At 39.8% G+C, this 13,952-nt stretch overlaps 1 protein-coding gene across 1 annotated transcript; it reads right to left on the bottom strand.

Moving 5' to 3' along the window:
- Positions 1–4,616: 4,616 nt before the first annotated feature.
- LOC117739508 (CD59 glycoprotein-like) lies at positions 4,617–8,014 on the bottom strand. Its single transcript, XM_034545955.1, has 4 exons — positions 7,961–8,014; positions 7,616–7,684; positions 6,787–6,894; positions 4,617–6,179 (listed from the first exon to the last, which is right to left on the bottom strand). Exons 2-4 carry the CDS (start codon positions 7,671–7,673, stop codon positions 6,019–6,021), a joined length of 327 nt encoding a protein of 108 aa, XP_034401846.1. The 5' UTR covers positions 7,674–7,684; positions 7,961–8,014; the 3' UTR covers positions 4,617–6,018.
- Positions 8,015–13,952: the final 5,938 nt, after the last annotated feature.

Genomic DNA, 13,952 nt, shown 5'->3' with positions numbered 1-13,952 from the left:
GCATGACAGGGTGTTATGTCATCAGTTTTCTTTGTTTCTTCTTTTACAGGACAGTTTCACCACTTTTAAAAGTTCATTTTCTTTTGCAGTAATCGGCTACTTTGAGTTCACTACAGTTTGTTTAACTCTGAAGTTCTTCTTTCTTGCAAGAACAATTACACAGATGTACACATTGCTATGCTTGTACGTTTCTGTCAAATGCAACACACTTAATAAGAAAGAAATAATCTTGGAATATACCTACAATTAGTTTTGAGGTATACTTCACACAGATAGAACAATGTATGATACATGATACTTTAGGATTTGCAATAAAGACCCTTGAATATATTGTTTCTCAGGGAACACGTGTAGGAGTTAATCCACAGCACAACACCATATTGATGATGATGATATTGTACGTGTCATCACTTCTCTGTGCTTCCTATTTCCTGAAGTTTAATGGCGGTGACTCGTGATCATGTGTTAGATAGCATCTGGCTGCAGTTTCACCAACACACAGGACGTGTCGTTTCACGGATCAGTTGGTCGGACTCCTGCAACAATTCAACATGAGAGCTGATCTGAGTTCAGTGCTTATAATGCTGTCAGGTATGGCAGCAGCACCCTGATGTTCTCTGTGGATCTAAAGTGTGTGTGTGGTTTGTAAAGAGTTGTTCTCAGTGAAGGAAACTCATCTTAGCACACACACTCACGCTGCTGAAGCGGCACGGCACAACCTCTTTTCACCTTTGACCTCGGCTCTCTTGGCCCTGCTTGAACGGTATTACATATCACCAGGACAAAAAGGAAATCCGTCTGTGTGTCAGAGACTGATAGAGAGAGAGAGAGAGAGAGAGACAGTTTGTGAGAGAGTTTGTGTTGAGTTGAAATTTGTATTAACCTTAATTTTACCTAATACAATTCAAATTCATCTTTAATCCATTACATTACATTACATGTCATTTAGCTGACGCTTTTATCCAAAGCGACTTACAATAAGTGCATTAAACCATAAGTACAAACTCAGAACAACAAGAATCCTGGGATGATGGTGGTAAAGGATATTTTATTTGAATCAGTTGAATCTAATTTCCCAGCCAGACAACCAAGTTGAGTCATGCAGTTATTGAAAAGTAACACTCCGTGTGAGGCGCGTTGTGGGTCACGTGTTGAACTGTGCTCAGTGTCCCTCCACTCAGAAACAAACAGTCTGTCATCTTCTTCTATTACTACTAATACATCTGTAGTACAAACACCTTAATAATCAACCTGTGTGCATGTTTTTCATCCTCACCCACGGATCAAGTTGCGTTGATTTTTCAAGAACACATTTTTGATCCAGTCCTCTGTCTCTTTGTCTTTACTCTTTGCTCTATTGGAGGCCCTCAGGCATGTGTGTGTCAGATATCCCATGGGGTGTTTGTCTCCTGGGTATCTGCAACATGCACACACTGGGAGGACACAACACACACACACACACACACACACACACAGTGTCCCAGTCGGGGGTAGAGGCTCAGTTCTGGGGGGCGAGAGAAGCACAGCGGGAGTACAAGGGGAAAAGATTATACCTCTGGGGCTGACACACACACGCACACACACGCATGCACACACACTCACGGCCACCACACACACTCACGTAGACACACACATGCACGCACACACACTCAAGCAGACACACGCACACACCACACACATGCACGTACACACAAGCACGCATGCAGACAAACCCTAAACATGCACACGACAAACACAACAAACCCTGAACTTTGAACAGTGAGGTGAGATTAATGAGGGCAGAAAAACACTGAACTTAGGTTACGTATCAAACCTTTTTCACATTGTTCAAGTAACAGAACGCTTTCATACAGTGCGTTGGCATTAAGTTGAATCTGACTTAGGTTTTGCTGGTTCATGGGACATGGTTGCTGAGGCTTGTGGGTACTGTAGTGTTTTGTTCCATTCAGCATAGTAACCTGACTGAAGCAACTCATTCACAATGCTGCTGACAAACACCAGGAAGAGATAACACGTGTCTCCAACTCCGAGATCCCTGCACTGGCTTCCAGTTAGATATGTAATGTGTTATAAGATCCTACTTATTGTCCATAAGTCACTCAATGGTCAGGGCCCAAAATGTATTGCTGGTTTCAACCTGGCTGTTTGTGCCGCTGTGTGTGGGTTGTAACACAGCTCGATCCTGACATGTATAACAGCATTGTCTATGTTTAGTATTTCACAATATGATAGCCATCTGATTAAGGGCTTTTCAACTGGGAACTATTATATTCCTCGACTAGCCATTTTTAAAAAAAAACTTTAAAAAACTTTTTAATGGAATTTTTTATGTTATTTTATTCATTTGGTTTTAAAGTTGTCCATGCTTTTTATAAAATATATGTTATACTTGTTTCGCCTAAAATGCACTTTTAATGATACCTGTTTATGATAAGGGAATATAAAGTATTGTTAAATAGTCCAGGAAACCCTTTTTCTGTATTATTGTACTGTACTTCTGGGATACTTTTACACAATGTTCACTGTAAGGATTTCTATCTATGTGTATTGTTGGCTTCAACGGCAGATAAATTGTTCATCATAAAGATATTATTTCAGGGATTCTGCTGTAGTGGTACTGGACTCATCCGGAGAAACCAAGAAAAGACTAAAAAGAGGACACGAAAAAAAGAGGCACAAGAGAAGAGAACAGATGAAGCAAAATAAACAATTTCTCAGAGCTAATTGGATTAATAGGAAGCAAATTGATGTGGGATAAGCTGGTGTATGAGTGTTCATGTGTGCGTGTCCATGCAGCAGTTGTTGCGCCTAAAGCAAAAATATGGAGAGAGAAATGAAGACAGATTTAGACGGACACAGAGAGGGAGATTTGGAGAAACGAGGGAGACAAAAAGAAAATCATCGAAGGAAGATGAGAGAGAGGGAGACGTTCCTCCTCTCGGTCCTGGTCTGAAACTAATTGGCAGGATTAGAGGAGATTATATTTAAAAACTACAGAAAAAATTATACAAAGCCCTCCACAGGTCTGGTTTCCATGGCGATAGTCTGCTGTGCAACAGTGCAACAGCAACAGGGGGAGAAAATAAAACCAGTTGCCGCCTTGATAACCAGGAAGACACAAACCAGTTGGAAGAGACTGAACAAATGGTTGTGTAGTGTTTTAGCGTGTGATTCAAAATCATAGATCATTCACACAAATCAGCCTGCATCGTATTTCACGTCTCACCAACACACCCCCACCAACGCTCAATACTAAGCTAAGCTAATGAACTCTTGGCTCCAGCTCCATTTGTACTGTGACGAAAGCGGCGACCTCATCTGACTCTCTGCAAGAAAGTGAATCGCATTATATATTTTTGGGGATTGTAAAATGTAACATAACTCATTAGCAACATGCATTTATTCCTTCTATATCTGGATCAGTTTTCTGTTAAACATTCCCTGTATATATATATATATTTTAAAAAAGCAAAAATAGAAAATAGAAAACTTCATTATGACATATTAATAAACAGAGGGTTTTTAGCAGGAAGTGCTGCCATAATAAAAAGTGTAATTGGTTGCATTAATCACACAAACTGTCATTTCTTTTTCTCAAGCCAGTGAATATCTTTGAAATTTAAAAAAGGTAATCTTAGGGCTTCATAACTATGTTGAAGTCTAAAAGCAGTAGGAGAATACAAAGAGGGCAGAGGTGAGGAGAAGACAGAAAGCTCCGGAGGCGTCACGCAGTGTGAACAAGAACACTTGTCAAAAATGTTAAACTTCAATAATTCGCTGAGACATCTATTTGTTTCAACACCCAAAAAAGCATCTGCTGTTAATTAAAAACAGGCTTCTACCTTTCAAAAAGTAGCTGATACTCTGTCTGATTGTTGTTGCTGTTTATGGATCTCAGCAATAACACTCATGTCGCTGCTCCAGGCTTTGAATCCGGCTCTGTGTATATTTCAGTGCTTGAACAAAGGCTTAACAGCGTGTCAGCTGTTGTTTTTTAACTCGGTGTCACGCTGCTGGCTTGTCTGTGAAATGCACTCGACTCTGAAGCAGGAAGCTTTCGTCCCTGTCAGTCTTACAGGCTGATCAGACAGCCTGAGACATCAGTGTTTTCCTGTTCCATCGTTGCCTCTGAAATATATTCTTCAAGAGGGTTTTTGATCACAGACACTTGTACCTGTGACAAGCAGTAAAACCAACAACCAACTAACTTGTTACAAGAAACTGTTGTTTATTGACATATTTGCTATTTTATCACCAGCTGCGACAGCAACGGTATTGATCCCAACTTGTGAGTGTAACTATACAGGTGTGTAGTTGATGTTTAAAATGAAGTTTGAGTTCAAAGATGGCCGTGGTCCAAGCAAGGCCCCCCCCCCAAGCCTGATATGGCGTTGCAGCATCACAAGATGGATCTCCAGGTCTATTTGTTTCCTTCTGGGGGCAAGATGACATATCTACCTTCATAAAGATGATAGTGGCCTCTAGGGCTCAACGCACCACTATTTAAAGGTGCCAGGTTTTTAACCACTAGTTGCACTATGGAGCATTGTTTTTTATGAGTGTGTCCTGTTTTGTTGGTATTGTACACATGCAAAGGGATGCAAAGGCAAATGGCGGCCAGTAAATTTTTTTAATGCATATCTCACTTAGCAATCTTTGTTACGTCCTCATACATGACCTAAAGATCCCAGATTCCACCCAACAAAGCTCATTTGAGTTGCTCTTTCTCACACACACACACACACACACACACAGACACACACCACACACACACACACACACACCTGGTCTTTTCCTCCTGTGCTCAGCCAGATGTTATCATTGAGATTTCGATGTAAATTCAAGTGTGAGAAATGTTTTTAATTATCTAGCCACCTGGACAGGGTTGTAACACACACACACACACATTTTGCATAAAATAGCATCACTTGCTTGCAAGCACATTGACGTGGAATGATTCCCTATAAAACTTTGACTTTATACATTTAAAAATCAGTTTTGTATCCAGAGTACATGTCCTCATAACAGTCTTGTTTGGTCGCTTGTGAAGACACCCTTAAGATAGAATAACACACACACAAACACACACACACACACATTATTTTAGGTAACATGTTGTCCTTTTTTGGATTAAAGTCAACATATTAATACATTGTTCTCACTCACTGCTGCAGAAACATCACATGATTCTATAATCGGTTGAAGAGGAATAAAGGAAAATGAATCTTAATCATGTTCAAGGGCGTCAGCAGACACTCGTACATTCTTTGACTTTATGATCTTCTTCAGAATATTCTTTTGTAGTGCTTCACTAGTTTCAATGCTCTGTCTACAGGATCTATTTTCCGTTGTCTATCTGAAAAGTGATACATTTGATCTGCACTTGTGCAAATATCAAAATAGGCTTTGACGGAGTAGGCTTTGCCATAGCCTACTACGTCGCTACTGTTGTTATTGATCAATTTGGTCTGAACATTTGAAAAGCCAATTAAATAATTTCATAATTTAATCCCCATTCAAGTTAGCATATGGCTTTTGGAGTTCGTTGAAAGCCTCATATGCTGAAGGTGCATCTGGACCACTGCCCAAGAGTCAGTATTTGACGCACTGGGAGTGAGATGAGGCTGGTCGAGCAGAGGTTTTGGGGCTTACTTGAACTCTATACAGTGCATTCTTAGTCTCAAGTCAATACATCTGAATCTAAATGTTAACAACTTATAAACTCTTTATAAATTGTGCCTTAATATGAAAGTGATAGCATGACTTCAACATTTTCTCAAATCAAGTTTGTTCAGGAACTTTAGAAAGAAATACTGAATATCACAAAGCACTCAAAATAAATGACACTAATTGTAAGATATATGATTTATATTGTAATGTCTTAAGTAAATACAACTTTTATAATGCAACAGAGAAGAAATTGTTTGCAGCGTCAATGAATGTAGAAAAATGTGACCAGTAGACCCTTCAGTTTATTTATGTCTCATCAGTCAAACATGGTTCACTTTTTGTATTTATTTAACCAAACAAATCCTTAAATTTCTGAAGAAAGCTTTTTTTTGGGCCATTGCAGAGTTTTGACTGACAGCAGTCAAAGTCAAAGTCAGCGAGGGAATATCTGACTGCCAGAGTCATGAAGTCACAGTCTGTGTACCTCAGGCATCTAGAGTAGGTCTTTTCTGAGGGGAGTGTGAGAGACACAGCATTAGTCTTGTGAGCATTGCATTCATTATAACATAAACCAATACCCACACTTCGCATTACAGGCAAGTCAGTTTTAAAAAAAGACCAATAAAACAAATATTCAGAAGCATTTTCCTCCAAATATGATTTGTCTAGAAGATAACCATCACATTAAAGAAATAAAATAAATCTAAAAAGTATTTTAAATATTGGGAGAATGTATTTATTACTTAACCTACTGGCTGTATTAGTACTGCAACTTCCATCACAACTGAACAAACCCTGTCCCCTGATGAAACCCATGAGATGTTGTGAAAGGTTCCAGAGAGCGGACCTTGTGCAAACAATGTGTTTTAATATTTGTCTTGTTAAGTTCTCAGTGTTTGTCAAAAGTGCTTGAAAGCTAACGGATCAATACGAGAATCAAAATGTGTTGTGCGTTGAATCATCAGTTGTCATCGGATCATTGAAATCGCTTTGTAGAAGTTATTAACAATAACAATTGAATCAACATTGGCATCAGACAGACATTTAATGTTCTCAAAATGGCATTTCATGAAAATGGTTGGATATTGCACTTTTTAATTCCCGAACAACACTTACCACCACTGGTGAGTTTGAGGCAGCTGTCTTCATCTTGGTTACACTCCTGTTTGACTTCACAGCTGTTGGAGGGCCCATCGGGGCAGGAGTAACACTGCAGCGAGAGGCCTGGAGAAACCAGACAGAGCTCATCAGACTGAAGTGGTGCACTCAGTGCTGCCGCATGCAAAGACATGTTCATGAGATGAGAAGATGGATACCACTCGTGCCAAGACAGCGGATATAAGGTCATTTCACAAAATGTAAAACTATTGATTAATGCCAGCTACTGGAGGTGTTTGCTTTTATGATCGGTGTCCAGCTTTGGGATATATTTTGTTTTGGTTGATAAAATTGTGGGATTTTTATATTGTAAAAACTAGCTGTACATTTTACTTCCCTTTGTGGAAATTATAATAAATTAAAGGACGGTTGCCTGTGAAAATCTTAACAAAAATGATATCGGACTTTATTGTTGTATCCTTGACAAAACATGACCCGTATATACATGTGACTGTATATTACAATCTTGTCAATGAACCAGAGCAAAAAGGTACGACACAACTGTGCACAAAGCAAACTGCATGTCTTAAAACATCAAAGAAAATGTTGTGAATGAACAGTTATCACTGACTCTGTGTGGTGTGAACTGGAGGCACATGACAAGGGAGCAGAACGAGCAAGCTGCACACTGATGTGCCAAAACGTTCCCTCAGGCTGATATGTTTTCTCTTTGCGAAACATATAATCTCTCTGACTTAGCCCCACTTGGCTGCGCTTTTCAGGAGCAGAAAAAATAAAGAGCGAGCAAAAGCAATTCTGAGTCCTTCTTCAACCCCTTTTTGCTTACCAAATCCAAACATGGCAAAGCTGACAGCCAGGCAAAACAACACAGAGCTCCTCATCATGACTGTCACGTCTGGAAATCAAATTAAAAAAAAGGAAAATTCATAATAGTGTCACAGCTGGATTAAAAGCGGAGAATTGACTTTGTGGAAATAAAAAGGAAACGCATGAGTCAATAACTAATAAAATCTCACTTTAAATTACCGTAAGAGAATACAACAGAAATTATGAAAATGTATATTAAGACATTCATTTGGAAGTACGGATTAATATGTTTGATTATTCAAGGTATCAATAAAATAAACATTTTCACCACAATTTGTTAGTCCTGCAGTTAATTCAAACTCACCTGTGAACGTGAGGAAAACGACTTTGAGCTCATGAAGAACAAGCTTCCTATTACAGCATCAACAGGGAAAGTAAACAGACCATTTGTTTGGGTTCAGAGTCTATGTGTGGATTTGATTTAGACGTCTGCAATGTTGGTCAATACAGACTGTTTGTGTAATATGGAGAAATAATGAACAGATACTTGTAATAGATTGTTAACATGTCTTTTTTACGTATGAGAAATGTACATAGTAAGGGAATTCAATCGTTGGTATACGCTTAACTCTGTTAACCCAATAATTGGTAATGACAAGAGGGAAACTAGGAAGGGAGAAATGTAAGTATAGAAAGACAGAAGGGGGGAGGGAAACGGGAAAGTGAAGGAGGTGTAATGACAGGTCAGAGGACGAATGTTTGCAGGGTGCAACATGAAGTGTTTACTACTGTGTTTTTGTAAATTCATGTTTATTCGGGATGAACGATCCAGATTTCCACAATCCATGTAAACAGAAGGATCAAGAGAAGAGGGCATGAGCAGGGCCATGGCAGGGGGCAGGGCCACAGAGGTAGGGGGCCCATTAGGCAGGAGGCAGGAGGCATCGCGAAGGAGGCAGGGCCAATGAGGAAGGAGGCCAAGCCCAGGCCAGGCGCAGAATGCAGGAAGCAGCAGCAAGGAGTCAGGGGGCAGGGCAGCTAATACAGGAGTAATGTGATCTCTTTTCTTAGTTTTTGTGAGTACACAAGCTGCAGCATTCTGGATTAACTGGAGGGACTTAAGATACTTATTAGAGCAGCCTGATAATGAGGAGTTGCAGTAATCTAGTCTGGAAGTAACAAATGCGTGGACCAGTTTTTCTGCATCGCTTTGAGAGAAGATGTGCCGGATTTTTTAAAATGTTACGTAGATGAAAAAATGCAGTCCTTGAGATTTGCTTAACGTGGGAGTTAAAGGACAAGTCTCGGTCAAAGATAACACAGAGATTCTTTACAGTGGTGTTGGATGCCAGGGCAATGCCATCTACAGAAACCACATCACCAGATAATTGATCTCTGAGGTGTTCAGGGCCCAGTCAAATAACTTCAGTTTTGTCTGAGTTTAACATCAGGAAGTTGCAGGTCATCCATGTTTTTATGTCTTTAAGACATTATTGAAGTTTAGTGAGCTGGTTGGTCTCCTCTGGTTTGATTGATGATTGAGTATCATCTGCATATCAATGAAAGTTTATAGAGTGTTTCCTGATAATATTGCCCAAAGGAAGCATATATAAGGTAAATAAAATTGGTGGTCATCGAGGATCCATCGTTTAAAAATACAAATTGAGATTGATCTGATAAATATGATTTAAACCAACTTAGAGCGGTACCTGAAATGCCAATCGACTGATCCAGTCTCTGTAATAGGATGTCATGGTCAATGGTGTCGAATGCAGCACTGGTCTAACAAAACAACACAGAGATGAGTCCTTTATCTAGAACCAAATGTATTATTATTATTACTTATTCAATTATAAGCCAGTTCCCCCAAATTTACAGGGACAAATATCATTGTTGTGTCTTTCTTTTAACATTGAAAACTGTCAGGTGAGCTGTTTTTATTATGACATTTTCCCCCTGTAAAATGAGAGATTTGATGTCAATAAACATTCAATCAGGACCGAAAACCCTCCTCCAGGTATTATGGGTTTTATAATCCTGAAATTGTATGAAGTCTTCTTTCTTCCTCACAGTTTCTCTGCAGATCATCGTTCGCTTTAGAGCCTCTGGGAGGCGTGAAATCAGAGTTCAGAGACTCATACACATGCGCCAGAAGCATGAAATCAAAGTTCATGTTACAGTTTTTCCACTCTAAGTATTTTCCTTTTGGACCTGCAGTCTAAGCCTCAGTACTTATAGAGGAAGAGAGATCATTTCATTGTGAAGAATAGATACGATCACATTATAACCTGTAAAAAAGTTTATTGCAAAAGAAAAGTTAAGTCTTTGCCACCCTAGAAGTAATAACAATCAATTAAAGAGAATATTTTTTTTAGGGAATGCGGACAGTGTCATATTTAATTCAAAGAAATTTGGAGTATAATCTTGAATCATTTTTGCCAAGGGGAAGCTCAACATTTTCTCACAGAGTTTTAAATGTCGACATCTGAAAGCGACATGACTTTGCTTTGCCATTGCAGCTATTTAGGCTAATGACTGGCTGTCCTGCTGCTCATTACTTCTTGTCTGAGGCCGGGCTAAAGGCTGGTGTAATGAAGCAAACCAGAGCTTTCATTTCTTTCTGGTGTGGACTCTGCTTTTTCTTTGTGCTTCTGCAGTGTTCACACCTCAGCTGACATAGATCTTTACTACAAGCAAGATAGGACTCAATACTATTCATTGAGATGTTAAGAATACTGTTGACACCCTTTTCTTTACGTGGCATTGTGTGATTACAACTTTCTTCAAAGGAGGCAGCTGGTAAATTAAAACTTCAAACAATCAGTCCAACGGTCAGAATTTATTGGACACCATGATGTAAATGTTAATCCTGAAATGTATTAACCACATCCACACTCGAGCAAACTAGCAGCCAAATCTACAATGTTATTCACCATTCATAAAGCTTAATCTCAAAATGAAGCGTCGCTGACCGAGTTGCATTGTGGGTAATGTAGGCGCCATGTTTTTCAAAGACTATCCATCCCGTAGTCCGATAATGTTATCGAAGTGCAGTGCTGGTTTGGTGCAGCACAAATTCACCAATCCATAGCTTGTCACATCATGTTGTGTCTAGATACAAGTCACGTTGTGGTTAGCTTAGCTTAGCATAAAGCCTGGGAACAGCTGGTCAGGCTCTATCCAAAGGGAACAAATTAACCTTGCAACCACCCACTGCATTATTTACACAAATTATGATATCTTGTTTGATTAATACATGCGTGGACAAGAGGGTTAAATAGACCATTTGGCATTTTATGTTTACTATCTACATTCTATTTATCTTCCTATTCTTCTGTTTCTCTTTTTCTCTTTTTTTCCCCATCCCCCAGTGCTTTGTTTTCTGTTCCTCTCTTTTACTCTATTCATTCAATGTCTTTTGTTTAATTTTTTTTTCTTTCAGTCTGCTTCCATTCCTCTCTGTCACTCTCTCATTTCCCAGTCCACTGAGTTAAATATGAGGAAACCAAACCAATCAGGCCATGACATGGTTATTATTATTAAGTACTGATTTTTTCTTCCCTCTTTCTCTCCGTCGTTACCATTGGTCTTTTTCTTCCCTTCCTCCACCTCTTTTTATTCTTTCTCTCTCCCTCAATCAGTATTCTGTCCATATATGGGTGAGAAATTTCTACACCGTAAGATTTAAATACATGAATTAATAAAGCATTAACATTTGACCAACATGTGTGTGTGTGTGTGTGTGTGTGTGTGTGTGTGTGTGTGTGTGTGTGTTTGTGTGTGTGTGTGTGCGTGTTTGTGCTTGTGTGCCTTTTTGAGGAGTCTTATAAAAGCTTACTTACCATGAATTAAGACATGGGTGCACATTCACAAGTCCGCACGGAAGTATTCACTCAAAGAGTCCAAAAGTCAACCTGAATGAAAAGAGCATCTGTAAAAGAAATCCTTAATACATGTAGATTTGCACAAACTATATGTATTATGCTAATCATGCTGTGCAAAATTACTCACTTCATCCAGGGATTGAAACACACATGTTAGAACTCTTCCTGTTGAGCTCATTTAAAACAAGTATATCTTCAGCCTGATTGGACAAATGTTGCAGCAGCACGAACGAGACAAAGGTAGGTTAAGGATCGGCAGCAATTGCAACATTCAAGAACAATTACAATTTAAAAAAAACATTTTGGATTGTGTACAAACTCTCGTCACAGAAGACTCCATTGACATATGATCACCTTTTAATGATTGAGATGTGGAACTTGATGGCAGACACTTGCCTATTCATACAACCAGCAGTCATGGAGAAATATCATGTTTCATTTGGAGTCACGCCTTTTTCCAGCGAAGTCTAATATTCTCTCTCTTGTAGCTCGATTTTTGGTGGTAAATATCGGTCCGTCGCTAACTGTGTCTGCTTGTTTGGTGCTGAGCAGGTAGTGCAGGTTTGCAGCAGCTGCATGCTGCAGATGAAAAGGACCCAATGAGAGCGGTGAGAGCAAAGGGAAGTTGTGGACCAGATAGCTAAACAATCAGCTGGAGATGTATGAAGGCAAGGTGAGCTGCATATTATTTGTAGGTTCTTCACTAAGTGAGTAAGTGTGGGTTTGCTCCGTTTATCATCTGGCCTCAAGACACATTTTACCCCTGAGGAACTCCGCAACCACAGGAACTCAATTTTCAACTTGCCCGGTCATTTTCAGGACACTGACAACTAAGCAGTGGCCTGAAAGTGTCCCTATCCTTCAATTAGACGTGGGAAGAAAAAGTGTCCTCATTACGGACATAATTAACTCAATCAATGCATGCTAAAGAGCACCGAAATACCAATTAAACTTCAGATATACAGTACGTGAATGGATAATGTGTGTGAGAGAGAGAGAGAGAGAGAGAGAGAGATAGTGTGTGTGTGTGTGTGTGTGTGTGTGTGTGTGTGTGTGTGTGTGTGTGTGTGTGTGTGTGTGTGTGTGTGTGTGTGTGTTTTTGTTATCTTGTGGTCGGGCATGTGAGGGTTAACACAGTAAATTAACTAATGTATGGAGGCAAAACACCATAGGTAGTATAATTATCTGGAATGACCTGAGTGTCCATGCATGTAGGACATACCCCCCTTTCACACACTCTCTCTCTCTCTCTCTCTCTCTCTCTCTCTCTTAATATCCCTGTTTTTACTTTCTTTCATCCTCTCAAAAAATACTGTTTGGAGGCTACATGTTTTTAAGTCAAAGCCTATATGCTCATTACGAACAGGAAGGGGGGGAAGGACCAGATGTGTCACAGGATCCGGTAGGTTTTTGGAGCTTTAAACAAACCCTGGAATAAAATTCTGAATTTTAGTTGCTTTGATTCTAACCATTCTTTTCAAATCCGCAGTCTTACAACTTTATAGAAAACTGAATCTAAAAATAGGAAAAGTGGCTGCCCTGCTGCTCAGTGTGTCCGGACAGATATACAGTATGATGTAGTCAGGATGGGATTGAATCCATCCACACTGTGACTTCTATTCCACGTCTAAATCTGGATGACTACATGAACTATAAATGGTGTTCTTTATGAATTAAAAAGAGAGAAAAATGGGGTGATTAGGATTACAACTGGGAGAGATCCTTCATTCTTTTACCTCATTCCTCCCAATCTTTTGCTCCACAGGAAGTATGTGCAGCTCTGTAGGAAACTATCCTGGGAGATTATCTGTGTGTGTGTGTGTGTGTGTGTGTGTGTGTGTGAGTGTGTGTGTGTGTGTGTGTGAGTGTGTGAGTGTGTGTGTGTGTGTGTGTGTGTGTGTGTGTGTGTGTGTGCGTGTGTGTATGTGTGTGTGTATGTGTGTGTGGAGTGTGGATTACCGATGTTTGGTATTTATTTCCAGAGCTCCAGAAAGCTCTGTTTGACTTTCACAACAGGGGTACTTGGTTCAATCAGATGTGTGCGTGCGTGCGTGGGTGAGTTAGGGTGGGCATGTTTGCAGGTTGTGGGGATATATATTTGTGTACACAGTCAGGTTGTGGGGATATATATTTGTGTACACAGTCAGGTTGTGGGGATATATATTTGTGTACACAGTCACGTTGTGGGGACCCGCCCTCCTTATGGGCACCCAATGAAGGTCCCCATAACGTAAATCATTACATTTAGGGTGAACATTGGTTTACGGGTAAAGTTAGTTTTAGGATTAGATTATGGTTAGGGTCAGGCTGGTAGTGGTTATGGTTAGGGTTCAGGTCAAGGTCAGGATAAGACTCCAGGAAATGAATGTAAGTCAGTGTAAGGTACTCAAATGTCATGGGAACACAACTGTGTGTGTTTATGAGTGAGCACGTGCAGTCATGTTTGTGTGTCTGTATTTTTCCACTTGCAAC

This window comes from Cyclopterus lumpus, chromosome 11, assembly GCF_009769545.1.
Source record: "Cyclopterus lumpus isolate fCycLum1 chromosome 11, fCycLum1.pri, whole genome shotgun sequence".
Lineage (NCBI taxonomy): Eukaryota > Metazoa > Chordata > Actinopteri > Perciformes > Cyclopteridae > Cyclopterus > Cyclopterus lumpus.
This window is presented reverse-complemented; position numbering and strand designations above follow the sequence as displayed.

Coding starts and splice junctions, on each gene's coding strand:
- LOC117739508 (XM_034545955.1), bottom strand. CDS start 7,673: ATGATGAGGAGCTCTGTGTTGTTTTGCCTGGCTGTCAGCTTTGCCATG. Junction 6,895..7,615: donor CTTTGCCATGTTTGGATTTG/GTAAGCAAAAAG, acceptor TGGTTTCTCCAG/GCCTCTCGCTGCAGTGTTAC. Junction 6,180..6,786: donor CCTCAAACTCACCAGTGGTG/GTAAGTGTTGTT, acceptor CACTCCCCTCAG/AAAAGACCTACTCTAGATGC.